This window comes from Myxocyprinus asiaticus, chromosome 19 (genome assembly GCF_019703515.2).
Source record: "Myxocyprinus asiaticus isolate MX2 ecotype Aquarium Trade chromosome 19, UBuf_Myxa_2, whole genome shotgun sequence".
NCBI lineage: Eukaryota > Metazoa > Chordata > Actinopteri > Cypriniformes > Catostomidae > Myxocyprinus > Myxocyprinus asiaticus.
Genome location: NC_059362.1, coordinates 23,746,311 through 23,766,089, shown reverse-complemented (window position 1 = coordinate 23,766,089; position 19,779 = coordinate 23,746,311). Strand labels below are relative to the sequence as shown.

The 19,779-nt window shown below is 39.7% G+C and overlaps 1 protein-coding gene across 5 annotated transcripts in view; it reads right to left on the bottom strand.

The window, feature by feature from the left end:
* The window catches only part of LOC127410002 (palladin-like), a 157,350-nt gene that overhangs the window by 6,011 nt on the left and 131,560 nt on the right, over positions 1-19,779 (bottom strand). For all 5 annotated transcript variants that reach the window (XM_051644972.1, XM_051644975.1, XM_051644974.1 and 2 more), the window contains 6 exons: positions 13,624-13,842; positions 11,897-12,046; positions 10,075-10,163; positions 8,209-8,341; positions 3,045-3,252; positions 44-209 (listed from right to left, as the gene is read on the bottom strand). In XM_051644972.1, coding sequence (XP_051500932.1) covers positions 44-209; positions 3,045-3,252; positions 8,209-8,341; positions 10,075-10,163; positions 11,897-12,046; positions 13,624-13,842 — 965 coding nt within the window. The remainder of the gene's footprint in view (positions 1-43; positions 210-3,044; positions 3,253-8,208; positions 8,342-10,074; positions 10,164-11,896; positions 12,047-13,623; positions 13,843-19,779) is intronic.

The window sequence follows — 19,779 nt, the reverse complement described above, 5'->3', positions numbered from 1 at the left end:
TGGAATGGCTGTAGTAGGGCTGTGAGTGGCAGAGATGTCATACCTTATCCTGTCTGTGTTGTGAGTGAGGGACTCGTTTTCTTTCTTCCAGAAGATCTGTGGGAAAGGAACTCCAGACACACGGCACTCTAAACGCACAGGGTGACCCTCAGCGACACTTGTGTTCTGGAGTTTCTCAATGAAACATGGGGCTTTATGCATCTCTTTGGCTAAATAAAAGATGATAAAAAGAACAACAACTTTAAAACTGTTATATATTTATATATACACTTGTGTGCACACATTTTTGTTACAATTTCTTTTTAATAACTCATGACTTTAAAAATAAGTAGGGATGGAAATCTTAAGGAATTTAACGATTTTGGTTTCTAAATGGTTCAATTAATGATTCTTTAGTACTTTTACGGAAAAAATATTAGGAAATACGAAACAATCTCTTACCAAATGATGAACTCATTATATATTTTAAACAGAATTAGTAATACATTTTTATAAAATACCACTACTTACAAACAAAACTGATAAGGTGTATCTTTAACTACACATTGTCAAATCAACAACCATCCAGTAATTACTCTGAATTCTTGGTTCATTTCAAGTTGGACATGAAGAAATGAATAACTTGCGGTTCAGTTTTTAATTCACTAATAAGAACGAGCTGATAAAAGTCATTTGATCAGTAGAATGTTTTACAGTGTAGATTCAAAAGAACAGACTTAAAAGTTATTCGTTCGGGAATCGGGTTTCTCTGGTCTTCAGTGCCGCTGAATGTTAGCGCAGGAAACACTGTCACAATATTTTAGCACGGTGTCCCAAATCATTTGGTTTAAAAAAGTGAAACGATTCTTGGTTCCCAACCCTAAAAATCAGAATTTCTTTTTTACACATTAATATTATAAAATAAATAAATAAATTACAAAAATAAGTTTATATAAGGTTTTTTATTTTAAAGTTATATAAACAGGTAAAAATATTTTTTTCAGAACATATTTCTCTTTAAAGTATCCACTGTCTAAAGCAGTGATTTCCCAACTGAGGGAACGCGTACCCCAGGGAATACGTAAGCAGGTTCCAGGGGGTACAGAAAAATTATTGGATTTTTGTTTGTTTAACCTATAATACAAAATGTATGACTTAAAATAAAAATAATAAGGATTACAGCTGGGTAGAAATATAGATTTTCCAATTAATCATGATCTTCATTTGAACGATCTCGATATCTATTCTCAAAATTAGATCAATCTTTTAATGTGCAAATTTCAGCACCGAGATCCTTTCACTGGGTGTTGAGAGTAAAAGTTTCTTTTGACTAGTTCCATGTAATGCATGTTCAAAGGTGAGATATACGGTGTGTAATGCGTTTTTTCATTGATAATGTCTATTTTAATATCCTTTCTGTTCTTTATAGTCAGTTGCTAATCAAAACAACAACAAAAGAAACATTTAATTCTAATAAAGAAGCCGTGCAACTTTACTCTCATTAATATGCGCTCAGCTGGTAGTCTTAAAGAGACAATACCGTTTAAGTACTTGTTCTACAGTAAATAATGTAAATACTTGTAAATAGTACAAAGCAGGTAAACAATAAAAATGTAGGCCTGACATATTATATATTCACACACACACACACACACACAGTATATACTGAATATACAGTGCATTCAGAAAGTATTCAGACCCCTTCATTTTTTTCCACATTTTGTTATGGTTGTGGCCTTATGCTAAAATTATTTTTTTCCCCACATCTATCTACACTCCATACCCCATAATGACAAAGCAGAAAACAGATTTTTGAAAGAAAAAACAGAAATATCACACTGACATAAGTATTCAGACCCTTAACTCAGTACTTAGTTGAAGCACCTTTGGCAGCGATTACAGCCTCCAGTCTTTTGGGGTATAATGCGACAAGCTTTGCACACCTGGATTTGGGGATTTTCTGCCATTCTGCTCTGCACATCCTCTCAAGCTCTGTCAAGTTGGATGGGGACCATCGGTGGACAGCCATTTTCAGGTCTCTCCAGAGATGTTAGATTGGTTTTAAGTCCAAGCTCTGGCTGGGCAACTCATGGACATTCACAGAGTTGTTCCTAAGCCACTCTTGCGCTGTTTTGGCTGTGTGCTTGGTGTCATTTTCCTGTTGGAAGGTGAACCTTCGGCCCAGTCTGAGGTCCTGAGCACTCTGGACCAAGTTTTCATTAAGGATATCTCTGTGTTTTGCTGTGTTCAGCTTTCCTTCAACCCTGACCAGTCCCCCAGTCCCTGCTGCTGAAAAACACCCCCACAGCATGATGCTACCACCACCATGCTTCACCGCTGGGATGGTATTGCGCAGGTGATGAGCGGTGCCTTGTTTCCTCCAGACATGACAATTGTAATTGAAGCCAAACGTCAATCAATCAAAGTGTAGAAACATCTCAAAGATGATCCAGAGAAAAGGGATGCACCTGAGCTAAATTTCAAGTGTCATAGCAAAGGGTCTGAATAATTATGTCAATGTGATATTTCAGTTTTTTTAATCCCCTTTTCTCCCATGTATATATATATATATATATATAAACACACACACACACACACACACACACACACACACACACACACACACACACACAAATAAATGCTGTATAATTAACAGCATTAGTTTGCTTTTTAATGAAACTTCATAACTGTCAACTTCTTTTCCTTTTGTACATCAGAGATATTACAATATTAATAATAATGTAAAATTATATTTAGCCTTTGGTACACATCTTTGGTTTTGTGTCAATGAAGGGATACTTGAGTCGAACTGATGGTGCTGTACTTATGGCAAAAAAGGTAGGGAAACACTGGTCTAAAGACATGTCATTTATGCTCTGCATGTTAATAGAATTTGTAGCTGTGTATTCAGTTTGTCAACATTATAATAATTAAAAATGAATTAATTATGAATCTAATCAAAGTCATGTTCTAATTACTAAGAACAAGAAAAAAAACAAACAAACAAAAAAAAACCTCTGTATAGTCCCTATCCAGAAGAAGATATAGTGCTTATGTGTGTATACCTGCAACAATTAGCTCTAGGTTGAAGGAGTTCTGTCCAGCCCGGTTACTGGCGATGCATGTGTACACTCCTGCATCTCTGCTGGTGACCGGCTCGATGACCAATGAGTGAACACCGTTCTCCCTTACCAGCATCTTGTGGGAGGAGTCTGGACGGATGGTCTGGCCATTTAGCTGCCAGATGAGGTCAGGTGTTGGCAAACCACTTACCTACAGGACAATAGGCAGGACAATATTAGATTTAATTTCTACAGAATCTGTAAAAGATTCCACTTTTTTGGCATCATTATAAAAATGCATTTTAAAGTGTAATGTGGTACCTTGCATTGCCCTTTAAAGTATTTAAACCCAGGTCTAATGCTAGTGTATATGCTTTTCCGACATGTGCGTGCACACTTGTTGACCTGTGCCTGTTAGCTGTATGTGTGCGTGACTCTCATGGGAAATGAGTCTGTGCACAATGCCAAGGCTGTTTTCAACAACCCTTGCATTCCTGAGAAACACAACACCTGCCCCACCCAAAGGTGTGCCAGGGACAGACCACCAATGAATGTGCCTGTGTGTTTATTTGTGGTTGCAAGTGTGTACGTTTTTATGTTTGCTTATGCATGGAACAGAGAGGGAAAAAATTAAGATGTTTATAACACTTGTTTATCTGTTGATGTTTATTGTGATGTTCCTGGGAATGTTCAAGTTTGAGCTCACTGTTGAAGTACTGTTTCCATGGGTGTGCATATTCCCTGTGTGATGCTTTGAATGGCCATCACATATAACACTACAGTCAGTCTGAGTGTTTGTGTGACTTTTATTCACAGACAAAATAGTATAATTTCATTCCTAATGTCTGTGTAAGTGAAAAACCAGAAAACTGAAAATGAATAAAAAAACCCCACTTCGATTCCATCCTTTGATTTCAGACCTCTTGAACTTCCTACAACTAGGGACATGTTTGGCCTGGAAAGTTTGGAAAGCCTCAAAGCCAGCGGAAAGAAATCAGCTCTATAAATACCACTGACATTAAGCGCTCTATGTGTGTGCACATTTCTGATCAGTGTCTTTTTATAGCGTGTGAATCCCTCTATGGTACATTGAGCCTTTATTCTTTATTTGGTTTCACAGCCAGACACGGGCAGCAGTTCAGACCCAGAATTTAATACTACAGTTAAAGAACAAGAAAGAGAGTTATATGGTATAAATGAATGAAATACAATCAATCCGAACTGGAAAAACAGAGACATGGCTAGAGTAAGGGGCAAAATGAGAGACAAAGAAAAACAAAGGGTTCCCACACCATTTGATATTTCCAGATATTCATAATCACTGGATAAGAATTGTTTTTAAATTATTTTACAGAAAATGTCCAAGCAAAATATATTTTCTAGCTAAAATGATGTACATATTTTAGAGATGAGCATGGCAAAAGATTTGTATTCACCATAGACATTTCCATGACTTGGTAAGATTTTATGAACAGGCTTGAAATCACAATTTAAAAATTCCCTGTTATTTCCATGGTTTTCCATAACTGTGGAAACCCTAAAACCAAAACACAAGGAGGTGTGGTGAAGGAGGTCAAAGCAGTGAGGACAGACAAATGAATCCTAAAAGTTTTAGACTCAAAACAAAAGAGCAAGACAGAGAGAGAGAGAGTGTACGGAACCCCTTAGAGGACTATTTTTTTCCGAATTAGTTTTGCGTGCCCTCGAAATAGTTTTGTGTTCCCATGCAATACGTTTTGCGTGCCCTCGAAATAGTTTTGTGTTCCCTTGCAATAAATTGATCATGGTTTTACTACAGTAACCATATTTTAACCATTCGTAGTGAAACCATAGTGATAATACAGGAAAATGAAAACTATGGTAATAAAAATCATAATTTTATGGTTTTACTATAGTAATATTGTAGACTGTAGTAACCATACTTTTTGGTGGCAATCATTTTTCTATAGTAATACTGTAAATCACGACTGTTGTAGGCAAACCATATATTGTTTTTGGCTTGTAGTAAAACCATAACCACAAAATTATCATTTTTATTACTATAGTTTTAATTTTCCTGCATTATTGCTATGGTTTTACTATGAATATCAAGGTTAAAATATGGTTACTACAATAAAGCCATGGTAAATGTATTGTGAGGGAATGCAAAACTATTGCGAGGGAACGCAAAACTTGTTACATTTACATTTATTCATTTGGCAGACGCTTTTATCCAAAGCAACTTACAAAAGAGGAACACATAAGCGAATCATCGTAAGGAGACAGCGGTACAAAAAGTGCCATATTACAAAGTTTCACTAAAATCAGAATAGTATTCAAAACAGATTAATGTTTTTTTTTTTTTTTAATTAGTGACTGGTTAAGTGCTCATGGAAAAGATGTGTTTAGTCGTTTTTTGAAGACAGAAAGCGAGTCAGCTTCACGGATGGAGTTGGGAAGGTCATTCCACCACCATAGTATGATGAAGCTGAAAGTCTGGGAAAGTGTTTTGGTGCCTCTTTGTGTTGGTACAACAAGGCGAAGTTCCTTAGCCGACCGCAGGCTTCTAGTGGGCACGTAGCTCTGCAGAAAATATTTTATGTATGCTGGAGCAGACCCAGTGACTGTTCTGTATGCCAGCATCAGAGCCTTGAATTTGATACGTACATCAACCGGCAGCCAGTGGAGAGAGACAAGGAGTGGTGTAACATGCGCTCTCTTTGGTTGATTAAAGACCAGACGTGCTGCTGCATTCTGGATCATTTGCAGGGGTCTAATTGCACATGCAGGGAGGCCTGCAATGAGAGCGTTACAGTAGTCCAGTCTAGTTATGACAAGTGACTGAACAAGAAGTTGTTTGGCGTGTTCAGAGAGGAAGGGTCTTATCTTCCTGATATTGTAGAGTGTAAATCTAAATGATCTTGCTGTCTTTGAGATGTGGTCTGTGAAATTTAGTTTGTTATCGATGGTTACCCCTAGATTTCTGACTGTTTTGGAAGGCGTTACTGTAGTTGCACCCAGCTGCAGGATGATGTTGTGTTCAACAGCAGAGTTGGCTGGAAAGACAAGGAGTTCTGTCTTGGCTGGGTTGAGCTGCAGGTGGTGCTCCTTCATCCAGGCTGAGATGTCTGCCAGGCAGGCAGAGATTTGAGCTGTCACCATGGTGTCATTGGACTGGAAAGACAAGTAGAGCTGTGTGTCATCAGCGTAGCAGTGATAAGAGAAACCGTGTGCCTGAATGATGGGTCCTAGTGATGTTGTGTATATAGAGAAGAGAAGTGGCCCAAGCACTGATCCCTGAGGTACTCCAGTAAGCAGCTGATGTGGCTTGGATACCTCACCTCTCCAGGCTACCTTGAAAAACCTACCTGAGAGATAGGAATTAAACCAGTCAAGCACAGTTCCTGTGATGCCCAGCGAAGAGAGGGTGGAGAGTAAGATCTGATGGTTGACTGTGTCAAAGGCTGCAGAAAGGTCCAGCAGAATCAGGACGGATGATCTGGATTCAGCTTTCGCCTGTCTCAGCGACTCTGACAGATAGCAGGGAGAACGCAAATCTATTCTGTCCTCGAAGGGGGGTAAATAAGAAAGCATAGGAAGAGAAATAAAGAAATACAGGACATTTAAAAAAAAAAAAAAAAAAAAAAAAACAGCTGAGACAGAGGGAATGAAAGATACAGAGAGGACAGTCTTTTAGAGACAGCGGTAAGCCAATGGAAATAGATCTGAGAGAAAGAAGAAAACTGAATAACATGAGAAAGAGAGACCGAAAGAAAACAGACGATAATTCCGGCTTTTCACTGAAGGTCATTCATCATCTTATAAGGGATGAAACATGCCACTTCAACTTTAATTCAGCTTTTTTCTTGCCCTCAGAATGCAGAGAATACAAATAGAACCTATCCTTCTGCATCTGATATGTCCCTACTATTGTCCATTTCTTCAGCACTACTGACTCTAGCCACATTCAAGCACACCTCTTCAAGATGAACATATAATACTGTATATAAATATAGATCGATCATTAGTTCATGAGCATTAAAATAGTTAGAATTGTTGTGAAACTTTCATTTTCATATATATTCATATCTTTTTGTTTATTGGATTATACAATGTTTGTTAATGACTAACTAATACTACACTACCGGTCAAAAGTTTAGGGTCACTTATTCTTTATTATTGTTTTTTTTTTTTTTTTTTTTTTCACATTTTAGAATAATAGTAAAACCATCAAACTATGGAATAACATAAATGGAACTATGGGAATTATGTTGTGACTAAACAAAATACTACATAAATCAAAACTAGGTTATATTTTAGCGTTTTCAAAGTAGTCACCCTTTACCTAGAATTTGCCAAAATGTACTTTTGGCATTTTCTCAACCAACTTCTTGAGATATCACCCTGGGATGCTTTTTAAACAGTATTGAAGGAGTTCCCATCTATGCTGGGCACTTATTAGCTACTTTTATTTATTATTTGTTCCAAGCCATCCATTTAAAAAAACTTTCTTTTTAAATAAAATGTAAATTTTGTAATGAAATAAATTAATATGTTGGCACAATTATATTTTGTCTACAAAATTGTTTTCAAACATTTAACCATACGCCTCTAGATCAAAAGGTTTTTAACATCATGAGAAACATCTGTTTGACAATTTTGTGTTTATGATGTTTCTAGTTGTTTTCTTTAAGGTAAAAAGTGCAATTTTTATGCCACTAGCAGCACTAAACAGAACTGCCGAAACAACAACAACAAATGTACTTAAAATGCACGTCTATGGCACAATCACTTTTCGTGTGCCACACAGCCTTCCATTATAAGTGCACAACACACTTTTTGTCTGTTTTTACAAACTGGGGGATATTTTCAGAAAATTATTATTTTCTGTTATCAACAGCATGCCACAGATGCAGCTGGTTGACCTTAACTTGTATTTGATGCAGAATATTCCTTTTAGTTTTTTCTTGGTTTTTGAAGTCTTTTTGAGCATGGAATGTTTACTGTCAGCATCCTATTCTGCTCAGTATGTGCAGTTTATGGCAATTCACATTGATAAGCAAGCAAGAAAGCATGCTAAGATCATAAATAAGTCCCCTCCTCTCTTTTTAGAGATCTGCTCATAAGGAGTGCATGAGAAGCTGTAAGAGTGGTTAACATGAGAGTGGGGCAGTGCTTGTGGAGTTACCTTGCAGTCCATGCGACAGAGTTTGCCCTCCTGCACAATAAGGTCACCGGGGGCCTGCAGGAAGTGAGGGCGGAAGTGACGCTCCTGAATATTCTCATTCTCATCACCACTGTCTCTGGACCTCGAGCGTGGTCTGGGAGAAAGAGAGAACAGAAAGGCCCTGTTTACAAATTACATCAACATCTTTCTTGGGTGATACGATCACACAGTGGTCAGGCGAGACAGAACACCATTTACACCTGATGTTGGCATGCATCAAATGTGACCACTTGTGATGGGATTGCATGACTACACGTACATCACTGTACTATGTAATAAATCAGGCACAAAGTGTTGACTGTTGCTTTCTAAATAATCTATGATTTCAATTCACTGTAATTCTTCAATTAAATATTCACTGGAAACATGACTTTTCGACTGGAATACTCATTATTATTTTAGTTGATCACCTATATTAAATGAACTTCAGATGTGCATGCTTCACATGACTTACTGCATGTTGATGTCAGACAAACTGAAGTACAGTAGTTGTAAGTTGTATTGTGCATATCAAAGGATCAGCAACCGTTTGCAAGAAACCCCTCAAGTTAAGAAAACCCTAATACACTGATTGACCTATAGCACCATCTAGTGCCCTGCACATGCATCAAGCACTAGGAAGTGTAATCGAACTTGAAATCATGATCGTGCCTAGAGACTGCAATGACAAGATGTTCAGTGAAAAAGGAGCTACATTTTGGTCTGTTCTCACTCAAAACCAACTGGATCACTTCAGAATACATTGATAAAACCACTGGAGTCTGACGGATTACTTTTATGCTGACCTTTTCTCCTTTTTGGAGCTTTTGGAATTCTGGTCATCATTCACTTGCATTGTACAGAGCTGACATGTTCTTCTATAAATCTTCTTTTGTGTTCAGCAGAAGAAAGAAAGTCATACACATCTGGGATGGCTTGAGGGTGAGCAAATGATGAGACATTTTCATTTTTGGGTGAACTATCCCTTTAACTTAAGGGGCTTCTTGCAAACGGGCCCAGACTTTGAAAGCCACACATTTGTTTTCCTGGGATGCATGAGTATGGATTACCATTTACACAACAAATGCAATGTGGTCATTCATTTCTCATTATCTCTAAATGTGGTTTCAGTGATTGGACCACATTACTCATTCTCTTCTTCGTTTCATTGTGGATATTTTATTCGCAGGAGTGTCAGCATAAATAACACATTCTTCAGTAGAGCTACATGATTCAAGATCATTCACAGACTTTGTCACAGCTACACTAGAATATTTTCACACTCAACTCTACCAGATAAAGTAGCAAGAACAAAACCAAAAAAAAACACTCATATGTCAAGTTTACAATGCATACGGAATCAATAATCTGATCGAGAGAAGCTTAGATTACTTTGTGTGTAGGGAATCGTTTCCACGTGTCATGAATGATAGGCTGGCACACTGTGCAGTACCCTCAGACACTATTGACTCTGTCAATCAAATTTGTAAAGAACTCAAAAGACCTGAAAGGTTGGATATGTTATAACATCTTATCTAAAGGAAACCCCACCCTTTGGGAAACATTCCCACACACAAATTCTATTCTTAACAAAACACTTTCTTTCTTAAATGGTTATTGTTTCATGGTCCAACATATACAGGTGTTCTTTGGGGCACACCCTTTTTAAGTGCTAATAACATTGAGCAACTCAGGTTATTGATAGTAGTAATGACAATGTGTTGATTGTCATTGTGTTAATCGGAATCTCAGCAAATTAGGCTATGGGGATAAACCTGGTCCTGGACCTGTTGTATCCAGTAGAAGCATCTGTCTCTGTTTGATCGGAGACAGCAGTGCTTTATTTACCTGCGGATATGTCCAGGTGTCGAGCGTTGACTTCGCCCCCTTTGGTTCACAGCCTGGACCATCATCCTTCCAGTACAGCTCACCCTCCCCTGAAAGAGGGAGAAACAGAGAGGGTGAGAATTAAGTCAAAATATTTCATAAGATTAAAAAAAAAAAAATCCAGAATAAAAAAACACTTATCTGAAAATAACCAATGCATTATATTATCATTATAATAACACAAAAGTCATTTCTTCGAAGAATACTAAGAGGGTTAATAAGATAACTGAAAAGTGACACGCATGAGAGACACTACAGAGGTAATTTTGTTTGAATTCCTTGGAAGTAGAGGCAACATTAAAGAGAGAGAGAGAGAGATGGATGTGAGCACTTTGTTGGTAACAGTAACAGACCTAGATATTGCGATTGTAGCTCAGCTTTGTCTAGCACGTATACACGTTAATCAGACCACAGTAGACTTTGTCGTTGTGCACATGCTCCAAAAGACAGATGACGTGCGACGTGTACAGACAGACGAAGACAATAGCTTGACAACACAAAAACCTGCTGTAGCTCAACTATACCTATGCATGCAAATGTACTGACTGTGGCTATAGTTTGGGGACAAATTTGTCCCCAGAAGGTAACTAAATCTGACAAAACCTCAAAATATTTGGGGATGCCCCCATTTGAAAAAATAAATTAACAGATAAATGTAATACAATTTTTTTTAAATATAAAAGTGCAAAATGTTTTCTTTTAGAAGTTAATAATTATTAATATAAAAACAATAGGAGTCAATGGCATGCCCTCATTTAGATGCTATGTAAACGTTTGTGTGTATGTGAGAGAGAAAAATCAGATAAAAACCTTTCAGTAAAATTAAATGAGACTGAAATGATTCATTCACTTTATCCTAAGAATTAAAGGTGCTGTAAGCAGGGCTTGGGTAGCTCAGCGAGTAAAGACGCTGACTACCACCCCTAGATTCGTGAGTTTGAATCCAGGGCGTGCTGAGTGCCACCAGCCAGGTCTCCTAAGCAACCAAATTGGCCTGGTTGCTAGGGAGGGTAGATTCACATGGGGTAACCTCCTCGTGGTCGCTATAATGTGGTTCGCTCTTGGTGGGGCGCGTGGTGAGTTTTGCATGGATGCCACGGAGAATAGCGTGAAGCCTACACACGTGCTATGTCTCTGCGGTAACGCGCTCAACAAGCCACATGAGGCAACTGAGATTCGTCCTCCACCACCCGAATTGAGGCGAGTCACCACGCCACTATGAGGACCTACAGCACATTGGGCATTACAAATTGGGGAGAAAAAAAAAAAAAAAAAAAAAAAGAGGTGCTGTAAGCGATTTTAGCCGTTCTGGAATTTCCACAAGCTGAGCTGTTTGATTAGCCATGCCCCCTCTTTCCAAAACCCAGCATTCTAAAGATACCAAATTAGCTTTATTGAGACCGACACAGAGCAGAAGTGGTTGTTCAAAACAACAGCAGATAAAATAGCACCCACAAGTGACAGCTGTTATGAGCAACATGTTATAAAAATGGCATTAAGCCTCAATAATTTGCTGCAACTACAATACTACAGAAAAAGCCTAAAATGATTGACAGGCAGAAAGAGTCTGAAACCACGGCTCACAGATACATTTTTGTTTGAGTCTAGTGTTGTCACGGAGACCGGTGAGATAGCTCACAACACTGACTTCTATATCTTTCAGGGAGTAGAACAACTGTTTTGCATACCCTTCCATGAAAAAAATAGCAACACCTTTAATGCTCTAATGATTTATGAAGAGTAAATTAGTTTTTGTGCATTCTATTAAGTGTGTGTGTCTCACCACTGGATTGCCTGCCATTATAGTGTAGTTTCCATCATCATCTAGAGAGGCAGCTTCTGTGTGCAGGGAGCATGTGCCATCCGCCTCGCGGCTGATCCGGTAGTGTTCACTGCGCTTTGAGATCTGCTTTCCATCCTTAAACCAGTAAACCTTTAAACACACACAAACATATAAACACCATTATGCAACATGTTTTCCAAAGTAACTTTGTCTTTCTCCTTTTCTATTCCTCATCCTTCGTGTTATTATAAAGACTGCTGTCATCCCACAGTCATTACAGTGGTTTCATTGTAGTGAGAGAGTAAGGCCGTGTGTCCACCAAAGCATTTTTTTTTCCTGAGGCCAGTGTATTTTTTCAATTGTTTGCAATGGGAGCGCCGTGTATTTAAAAAAGCCAGCAGCGTGACGAGGCACTGAGCGTCTATTCCACACTGAGTGCTGAATGCTTGCCATTTTTTTCTGGTCGCCGAGTATTGAAAAATTTTCAACATTGGGTAAAACGCAGCGCTCGTCACTGTCACTTTTTACCCAGCCATCTAATCACAGTGGAGGAGGGGCGGGACAAATATCACACTGACCAACTGTCACATCCTACTTGTATAACAACTGAACAACAATGGAGAAGTTTGGTGGTCTCTGAGTATTCATGTCTTTACCAGATGTCATTCCCGGACTACCACAATATTAATATGAAAAATAATGCTTCAGATTTCCCTTCATCCAGAGCAAGGGCCAGAGCAAGTACTCTTCCTTGGGCCAACATTTTTACATTCAGTACTTTTTGATAACACAAACTATCTGTGAAATTAGGTTCTTGCAACCCATTACTTCCGCAGATATTCCGTAACATAGCAACCAATGCATCTCAAATGAAAAAATGTTGTGCCTCCAAAGCACTCTCAAACGCTCCCAGCTGGGCGTTTTCAGAAGAGCGCCTGGCATTTTCAGCTGGCAAAAAATGCTTTGCTGGACACACGGCCTAAGAAGGGGAGAGACAATTAAAGAGAGACAGCCATATATGGAAGGAATCTCAACACTGAAGCAAGCAAAGCTTCCGATGAAACCAGCCTTACGTAACAGATGATAAACTCTACCATCAACCCCATCATAACACTCCTCCTCCAATTCCTTATCACAGCATAAATGTCTCTTTGTAAAGCATCATTAACTGTAAAAAAACAAAAAAAACAACTCCGTATACCATGAGCCACTGGCATTTCTCCAGAACAACAACAACAACAATAATAATAATAATAATAATAATAATACTACATTGCATGGCACGCTCACCATCGCAATAGTAGGTTCACTGTCAGGTTCACTGTCAATCATAACCACTCTTGACTTTAGCCATTCAAAATTCAGAGTTTAAAATATTAAAAACATTATGTATTTACACTCACTGAGCGCTTTATTAAGAACACCTGTAAACCTACTTATTCATGCAATTATCTAATCAGCCAATCGTGTAGCAGCAGTGCATAAAATCATGCACATACGGGTCAAGAGCTTCAGTTAATGATCACATCAACCATCAGAATGGGAAAAAAGTGATCTCAGTGACTTAGACCATGGCATGATCGTTGTATCCTTAACTAGTTGCTGAGGTTCTTGTTAAAAACAATAATTGCATTTTCTTGTAAGTCGCTTTAGTATAAAATTGTCTATCACCAACATTGATGTAAATATGCTAAGAGAGCTAGACTGCATGTGTGATGACCTCTCACCTTTGGCTTTGGGTCTCCCATGACCTTGCAGCTGAAGGTCACAGGCATGCCCTCGAAGACCTTGTAGTGCTTCAGCTTCTGATCAAAAAACGGTGCAACCTCTCCGGGCATGTCTTCATCATGCTGGACATCATCGTCAGATTCCTCGACAGGCGAGCGCTCCAGACGGAACTCAATCTCGCTGATCAGCCTCTGCTCGAAGCTCGAAACTTTATACTCCTGTCACATACACAGAGGAAGAGAAGATTAGATATTCTGTAAATGCTGGGTATAATAAGCATGGATTCTAAATACTAGGGCTGCAAAAACTAATCGTCATAATCAATTAAAATCAATCATGAATTTCATTATGGACAATAGTTGGATATGTGTGCTGTAGCATGAAGAAACTCTGCTATTGATTTCATTTCACAGTTATAAAAACACATTTCAATTAAAACAAAAACAAAACAAAGGCTATAAAGTGGTATAAAGTTAGTTGTTTTTTTTTTAAAGGGGTGTCAAAATTAAAACATTAACGCATGCAATTAATTTAAAATGCATTCATTTTTTTTTTTTAACAAAATCAACACATTTATGAAAATGACATTAGATTCTGACATTTTATTCAGGTCCTTCCAAGTTCTAAACACTGGCTGGAATAGGGCAGAACCCTTGCAATGTGTCTGCAGTCATTTCACTGATGTACACACCACAATCAAAACACACAATAGCGATTCTGTGCTGTTTGTCCACAATGATCAAGTGGAGAAAGGACCTCTTACAAAAACAAACCCAAATGGGACTTGTGACAAAAATAAAGTAATTTGCATCCTTTGTAAGGCGGAATTTATTTACCACAGAAGCACGTAAATCACCTAAAAAGCCAAAGTGGAATCCAGTGGAATATCTGTTGATGCGCCGCTCAAAGTTAAAACAATTTCAATTTTGACCCAGTTGCCGCTGATCTTTTGAAGTGTCAGCTAATGATTACTGAATTCAGATGAAGTGCCAGCACTAAAAGCAGAACAAGACATTGGCTGTGTTCAGAATGCATACTACCTTACTACTTCTGCCATATTAGATATCTGCCGTTCTCTGCAGCACTTTTTATGCGGAGATCAAAATTAAAATATTCAAAATTCAAATACGTAACCTATTCAATTAATTAACTGTTATATTGTTCTTTCGATTAATAAACCTCCCACTTAGACTTTGTGAAATGTTTAAATTTACTTGAATTGGTTTAATTTAAGTGCATTTCTATCCTTAAACTGTGGGAGGCTTTGTTTGAAAATGTTAATAAAACACTATTACACATTATTTTGTTTTCTTTCCTAAAGAATTTGTTTTTTTAGCACTTTCAAAGTAGGCAATTCATTTCAATTTTACATTGACTAACAGCACTAGTTTAAAAAACAAAACAAAAACAGGATAACTTTGCCTTTTTTAAATCAGATTAATCATTTAGTGTTGTTAGTCGATTACAATTTTTAATCGCGATTAATTGCAGATTTTGAAAGTGCTGAAATTTGACTATACATAATTATTTATCAAAATTAATTTATTTCCTTTTTAGGAAAGAAAACAAAACAATATGTAACAATATAAAGCTTTAACATTTTCCAAACAAAGCCTTCTACAGTATAAAGATAAAAATGTACTAAAATATCACCTATTCAAGTAACATTAAATGTTTCCCAAAGTCTAAGTGGGAGGTTGACTAATTTAACACTCATGTGGTCTGGTCATTTTGACCCGAAGAGGATTTTCTTTTGCCTGATAATGCTAGTTACTGTTATCCTACTGAACTAAAACATACTGACTTTGCTCACACAGGGTATTTTTTTTTTTTTTTTTTTTTTATGGGGGGTGGGGGGGTTGTGCTTTTTCTCACCTTGTCACACTTTTGGTGTTCCCTGTCAAAAATGACCGGCCTATAAATCTCTCATTATGCTAGATTATCACCAAATTTTGGATTAGATCTTTTTGCCAACTTGTTTTCTTTCAATTAGCACAGGTTTTGTATTTCTTTTTGGAACTTATTGATCATAGGCCTCAGTGACCTGAGCTTATGCACCTCTGTTTTTGAGTGAAAAAAAGCATTATTTGTGGATAATTTTGGTAATATTAAAAAAAATATGAAAACATTCTGTACTATTTATCACACTAGTGTGCTTTAATGTTTCATTAATGTTCATATATGTGCATGTGTGCTTGCAAACAAAGGCTTCGGACCTGTGCATGGGCACATACACACACGTGCACTAACACACACACGCACACGTACACGCACAGACTCTTTTGAGCATTACATGCTTTCTTTTCACAGAGATGAACTTTATCCTTCCTTGAACTGCATCCAACATCCTTCATTCATCCATCCAACATTACCCACACACACACACACACACACACACACACACACACGCAAGCACACACAAACACACACATGCTCACGTAAATGCACAAACTCTGAGCATTACATGCTTTCTTACATGTTCGTGTTCACATATGTGCATGTGTGCTTGCACACATGAACACACACACACACACGAACACACACGAACACACACATACTCATGTTCACGCACAAACTCTTGAGTACTACATGCTTTTTTTCACACAGATGAACATTATCCTACCCTGAACCACATTCAACAATACCACACACACACACACACACACACACACACACACACACACACACACACACACACACACACACACACACACACACACACACACACACACACACACACACACACACACACACCAGAACTGTCTTTGCCCCACAATGACTCCTCTCCAATAGAATCAATAGAATTGTGGGGTTCCTGGTCAAAGATGACCGGCCATTCAAAATGAATGGGAAAGATCACAAAAAACAGGACTTTTATTTTGAAACGCTTTGATTTTCTGAAAGGGGGCACAAAGTAACACTTGTGGTGTTCCCTTTCAAATCTGATCATTGTGACAAAGAAAACTGGCCTAAGCCTATTTACACATTAACACTGTCATATAAAGAACATTTCATGCAACAAAAATACCAACACTGTTTATATTTCTGTTATATTTTCGAATCAACAAATCACCAAATCAATGAACTTTAGGTTACTCACGTAACCCCGGTTCTCTATTATAAGGAGTTAGGTATCTCACTATGGGAATTCGCCTCAGGAAGCAATGACACCACATCTGTCAGCTGACAGACAAATCACAGCAGTGATAAGGGTGCCACACCTCCCTATTTAAGACACCACCACATGTCTCTTCTTCATTCTCTGCATATCTCTTCTTTGTGCAACTGCAAGGAGGGAAGTGTGGTGAGATTCATCACTTCTGTTATCAGAGAACTGGGGTTTCGGGGGGAGGGGAAACACACTTGTGCTTCACTGTGTTATTGCTGATTTGTGTGTGTGTATATTTTAACACATCGGCAGATTGACTACCCACACCAAGGACTGAATGAGCCAAAGACGGCTGTGTAACATCCTGTCTGTAAAATCGGACAAAGGTGTGAGGCGACACCCAATTTGCAGCCACACAAATGTCCTGGACTGTAATGCCCTTAAACAGCACCCACGAGGTAGCCATGCCTCTGATAGAATTAGCTCTCAAGCCCTCCGAAGGTCGCAACCCCGACTATTATAACTTAATATAATAGCTTTCACTACCCAATGCGACGGGCGCTGTTGTGATATGGGTCTGCCTTTATGAGAATCAACCCAAGAAACAAAAAGCTGATCACTCTTCCTCAATGCCCGAGTTCTCTCCACATACAAATGTAGAGTACGAACTGGACACAGACAATTTAGCCACTCATACTCCGATGAGGAAAATGGCGGCGGTGAAAAACTCGCAAGTCCACTGGCTTACAACTGAGTGTGGAGTCGCTCACCTTACTCTCAAAGGCTGGATTCGTTTTAAGAGACACTCTCAACAAATCCACCACAAAGCGCATACAAGATTGATGTACCGACAAAGCATGGAGTTCACTAATTCGCGTCGATGTCGTCAGAGCCAGTAACAAAGCTGCCTTTAGCGAAAGGAGCCTCAATTCCATACTTTCAACTGGCTAAAAGGGAGGCTGAGAAAGCACGTTCAGAACCACGGACAGGTCCCATGACGTTTTGACACCCTTTTCAAATGCCGAGCGCCCCTCATAAACCTGCAAACAAGTGGGTGTTGACCTATTGTACTCAAGTCAATTCCCACATGACTAGCCAATATGGCAGTGAAATAAACCTTGACAGCAGAAAATGCCCTGCCTTTATCCAAAAGTTCCTGAAGAAAACAAAACGTCTGCCACCGAATATGTTGAATATCGAATGGAACAATGTGTCTGTGCACACCACTGCTCAAACACACTCCATATCCTATCGTATGCGGAGCGCGTTGAGACAGCCCTCGTGCTCTTAATCGTTTCAATAACCCTCGAGGGTAAACTGTGACATTCAAATCTAGCCTCTCATGGGCAATGCCCAAAGAGCTACTCTGTCCGGGTCTGGGTGAAATATTTCCCCCCGTGCTTGCGTCAGCAAGTCCCTGCGCAGCGGGAGGGGCCAAGGCTGGCCGTACAAGAGTTGTATTATTTCTGCCAGCCACAGTTTCCCCAGACTGAAAGACACCATCAAAAATTCATAGGATACTCCCTGATAAGAAAAACGTAGGAATTTTCTGTGTGATTGGTAAAGGCCAATGTGAAAATATGCATCTTTCAGATCAACTGAAGTAAACCAGTCTCTGGGACGAACAAATTGAGAGACTGTTTTGAGCGAGAGCATTTTGAATTTGTACCTTCTGAGGCGTTTACTGGTCTGGGTCCTGAATCCAGATTGCCCACCTCTAAAATGGGTTGGGAACCCAGAACGTGATGGCTGAGGAACGAGCAGTGACTTTTCGGGGAAGGCAAGTTTCAAACACCTTCCCATCTTTCTTCCTTGAATCACACTGCTGTTGTATCGTAGAAACCGTAACCCCGAAAAGGGCTTTCGGTTCCACCGGGGCATCCAGGAAGTCCGTCTTCTCTCTCTCAGACAAACAAAGCTAAAGAAAGCCCACGACAGCAAGACCCATGCTGCGGCAGCAGCTCTGGACGGTTCCTCGTGACATGCACAGGTTGAGATCAGTAATGACGCAGATCTCCTCCCACAATGCCGCGTCCGGCGTCAATTTGCCGCCCCCTCTCCTATATCAGCTCAGCCTGGTATGCTGTAAGGAGCGAGGTGGCATTAAGAGGCCTTACGGCTAAGGCTGAAGATCGGTAGATCTTCTGATAAATGGAGGCCGACAATCTCTCCGTCTGTCCCAGCAATGAAGGAGGAGCGGACGAAAAGACCGCCCGACAATCGGGGTGGAGGTGATTCGCCACCGATGCCTCAACCAGAGGGGGGCTGGACATCCCTAGATCATCTATCCCATGCACAACCAGCCTAGAGAAACCTTTAACAGGCACTCTGTGAGACAACTGCTTGTCCCAAATACATTGCATCTCCACGACGCATGCTGGGACGACAGGAATCAAATGTTTTATCGGGGCAGCACGAGACGGCAGCCATTTACCATCATACAGGTCTCTCTCTGCACCCTGGCCCACCTGTGTGACGGGCAGTTGATGGAGAGTTTGGCTGCCGCCCATCTACACATTTCAACCAGGTCCTGCTCTCCCTGGACAGGAGAGGGGGATGCGTCCAACGCACTGCCTGGCTAAGAATGAGCGGGGAGAATAGCATCATCCTCATCCTCCGTGCCATCGTCCTCCAAAAGGCAATCATCATCGTAATCCTCTTCCTCTTCTTCCCTGTCCCCTGCCAAAGGGGCAGATTCAAAGAGGGGAGGCAGATCAGTGGAAACTTCGTCCATGCTGCGACCCGCACCCTCCTTCCCGAAACTCGCTGCACGAACTGGGAACAGTGCAGGCATCACTTGGGATTAGCGAGTGCAGCCTGCGCATGTCGGACCTCGAGACAGAGCAGGTGGAAATCCTTGGGCGAGATCATAGATCTACACACGCACAGACAGGAGGAATCCTTTCCCTTCGCTCCACTGCTCGGTCAGCTTGCAGTTGCCATTACAGAAACCTGAGCTCAAGAACACAGAGCCAATTCACCACAATGTGCCACTCAATTCTGTGTTAATCTCCGGATCTCTCCTTAATATGATAAAATCAGCCAA